Source organism: Mus pahari, chromosome 21 (assembly GCF_900095145.1).
Source record: "Mus pahari chromosome 21, PAHARI_EIJ_v1.1, whole genome shotgun sequence".
In the NCBI taxonomy this organism is placed as follows: Eukaryota; Metazoa; Chordata; class Mammalia; order Rodentia; family Muridae; genus Mus; species Mus pahari.
This window is the reverse complement of record NC_034610.1, coordinates 13345538-13349484: the sequence shown is the minus strand read 5'-3', so window position 1 is coordinate 13349484 and position 3947 is coordinate 13345538. Positions and strand designations below refer to the sequence as shown.

Below are 3947 nucleotides of genomic sequence, written 5' to 3'. Positions count from 1 at the left end.
ATAGGGAACTTTTGGGATAGCATTTGAAATATAAATAAAGAAAATAATAATAATAAAAAATGAAAAAAAAAGCAGAAGCTGCTTCACCTGAACCTGGTGTACACGTTGTCCTTGTCTCTGCTGGCCAGAGACATTGAGGCAAGCAGCACCCTTCACAATAATCACAATTAATATAAAATATCTTGGTGTGACTATAACCAAGCAAGTGAAAGATCCATATGACAGAACTTCAAATCTCTGAAGACAGAAATCAAAGACCACATAAGATGGAATGATTTCCCATGCTCATGGATTGACAGGATTAATATAGTAAAAATGGCCATCTTATCAAAAGCAATTTAGAGATTCAATGCATTTCTCATCATAATTCAAACTCAATTCTTCATAGAGTTAGAAAGATCAATTCTCAAAATCATTTCAAATAACAAAATCCTAGGATAGCAAAAGCTTCTCTCCACAATAAAAGAACTTCTAGGAAATCACCATCCCTAACTCAAGCTTTACTAGAGAGCAATATTGTTAAAAACTGCATGGTATTGCTTCAGCAACAGGCAAGTAGATCAATGGAATAGAACTGAAGACCCAGAAATGAGCCCACAAATCTATAGTTACTTGATCTTTGACAAAGAAGCTAAAACCATCCAGTAGAAAGAAGACAGCATTTTTAACAAATGGTGCTGGTTTAACTGGCCATGTACAAGAATGCAAATTGACCCCATCTTATCTCCTTGTACAAAGCTCAAGTCGAAGTGGATCAAGGACCTCCACATAAAACCAGGTACACTGAATGTAATGGAAGAGAAAGTGGGGAAGAGCCTCAAATACTTTGGCACAGAGGGAAACTTGTGAACAGAATTTAAGTGCAGTATGTTGCTTGAGATAGCTAGTCACTCAACACAGAAACTACATCTTGGGGAGTGAGGATAATTATAGGAAAGAAAGGAAGAAGATGCAAGGCACAGATATGAGAGATAGTCAATAACATGATGGCAAAGAGTGTTTTTTCTCAGGATCTTTTAAAGGTAAGCTACATAAAGCATAACTAATTCCAGGAACTTAAACAATGATCACAAATGTCTATGTAATAAGTGTATGATACACAGTATCTATATTTGACTAAGGCCATTTCCTTCAGGCTTAGAGCGTCTCTCAAGGACATATGTGTAAGTGGCAGATTTTGGAAGGATATAGCACACATCTTTTTTTGTTTGTTTGTTTGTTTTTGTTTTGTTTTTTTTTTTTTGTTTTTCGAGACAGGGTTTCTCTGTACAGCTCTGGCTGTCCTGGAACTCACTTTGTAGACCAGGCTGGCCTCGAACTCAGAAATCCGCCTGCCCCTGCCTCCCAAGTGCTAGGATTAAAGGTGTGCACCACCACGCCTGGCTAGCACACATCTTAATTACAAACAAAGATGTTAGCAGACTCATTCATGATTAATCACAAGAAGTCAGCCAAAGTTAACTCCCCACAGCATTACATAATCTTCCCCTTGTCTTGCAACTCCCCTGATCCTTTTATGTTTCTAGGATCAACTTGAGATTTTAAATGTACTTTCACATCTCTTACACAATTGCACAAATGAACATACAAAAAAATTATGATTTTTCTTAATCCATATCAAATCTAAGGATGTACAAATAAATAAAATATAATGTATTTCCTTCTGATTATTGTTTTTTCAAACTATGTTTATCAATAATTGTTCCCATTTTCTAGCAATGATGTAACAGTTTTCTTCTTTATGGTAGAACTTTTTGTTGATCTGAGCCTTAGTCTCATGTGGCCCAGTTTGGTTTAGTTCTCAAACTCTCTTTGAAACCTGGATTTGATACGATCCTTCTTTATGTGTATCATAACTTCTAGTATTACAAACATGCACTACATTGCCATCAAATATTTATTTACAACATATCATTTTAGGATTAATATATACTAGATTTTATAATTCTTTCAAATACACCTATGTTTTGTCCCTTGTACTGTTTTGTTACGTTAGTTTTAGTCAGGATACAAGCAAAGTTGAAAAATTCTCAAAATAAATGTGATATGAATTTTATTTTTCACTTCTGTCTTCCAAATCAGAAATCAGAGAAAAATTTCTTATAGATTAATACTCAGAAATTTCATGCAAGATAGGATAAGACAGAAATTAAGACTAGCATAGGAAAAAAAAATTCCCATGACCTTACTCCTGCCATTTCCTATAGCTCAGAGTCTGCAGTACATGAAGACAAGTTGCTGTCTGTGTCACTGCTCAAGACTGAATTTTCCATCAAGGACTAGTCTTCCCTCAGGGCCCTCTCTAGACTGGCAGACAGAGAATAGATTAGTCTGTCTCTGAATTCCTGACCCAGGAATACATAGAGTATTGGGTTGAGGCAGCTGTTGAAGGAAGCCAAGGTGTTTGCTGGGTTAACCAACATATGAATAATGCTCAGTGTCTCATTATTAAAGATGTTGCCTAAAAGCATAATTAATTGAAAAGGGAACCAGCAGACAAAGAAAGAAACTGCTACAGCAGTGAGGACACGTAAAGGACGGCTGGAATTCACAAAGCCTCTTCTACAGATCTTGGCAGCCATGAGTCCATAGCAGATAGCAATGAAAGACATGGGCATGCTGAATCCAATAATGAAATTGATGATTCCTGAAGCTGTGGCAGCAATAACAGACACCTTTAACTGCTCCTCAGAGGTTGAAACCCAGGATTCAAATTTAGATATACAGTGTACATCCCCTCTTGCATCTCTCACTGTAGTCAAGAAGAGAAAATGTGGCAAGGTAAGCAGCAGAGCAAATATCCAAGCTCCAACAACCACTTTTCTGGCCAGACTCACAGTTCGGTGATTCTGAGCCCATACTGGGTGCAGGACACAAACACAGCGATCCATAGCAATGAGAGTGATTAGGAAGATACTTACAAAAAGGTTTATGTTTGCAATAATGTGAACCAATTTGCAAAGAAACCAACCAAAAAGCCATTTTCCTTCCATGACCATTGTGATGATGTGAAGTGGTAGAGTAGCCATGAAAGAGAAATCACTCAAAGCCAAGTTCAGATAAGAGACAGTGGTCACAGTGTGTGCCATCTGGAACCCAGCCACCCAAATCACAAGCCCATTACCTAGTACACCAAGGACAAAGGTTATAGAGAGAAGAACTAATGAGAGGATCCATAGAACTCTTGAGGTGGTAGAATCATAAAACACAACTTCTGATCCATTCAGAGGCATTGATATGTTGACTTCCATCTTGTCAGCACCTAAAAATTTTCAACAATGACTATTTTTCAGATGGGTATCCATCTTGTCCCGCCTTAACTCAGATTCCCACATCACCTTCCATTAAAAAAAAAGTACCTATTCTAAGGGTATTAGAGTAAATGTGGCTTTCTGTTAAATATCCCTTATGGAAATCTTAATTCTATACATTAATAAAGAGAGTTATTACTTCTAAGACTGATTAAGAAGGGATCCTAAGCTCCAATATCCCTGCTCTGATATTGACCTGAGAGTGTACTGGATGTAGAATGGGTGGAGGCATGAGTTTACCATGAGGAGGAGAACACTGGGCCAATAATATTGTCCATTTGTCACAGAATTCTTTAGTTCTTTGTTTTCAATGGAAAGAATTCAGCAGAAGGATGAAGATAGTTTAAGTTGAAGTTTATTTTCAGACAAAGCATTTGAGTAGGAAGAACAATCAGACTTCAAATCACTTCACATCTGATCAACATTACTCCATAGTTTCTCTTGCCATTTTTGTTTCCTTGACACTGGGGGCCATTCTCTATGCAAAATGATGTTCTCTGCCATTTAAATTTTAATAGAAGACTTAGTTGTAAGTTCTGTATACATTCATTTGCAGACCTCTTCCTCCACATGGAAAGCTTATAAAAGATATCTTTTAGAAATCAACACAAATTTGAATTAGCAGATATTTGGAGT

The 3947-nt window shown here is 36.9% G+C and overlaps 1 protein-coding gene across 1 annotated transcript; it reads right to left on the bottom strand.

Moving 5' to 3' along the window:
- Positions 1–2279: 2279 nt before the first annotated feature.
- Positions 2280–3251, bottom strand: LOC110338349 (formyl peptide receptor-related sequence 4). The gene has a single exon (XM_021221678.1). The coding sequence runs from the start codon at positions 3249–3251 to the stop codon at positions 2280–2282; it is 972 nt and encodes a 323-aa protein (XP_021077337.1).
- Between the last annotated feature and the right edge of the window lie 696 nt (positions 3252–3947).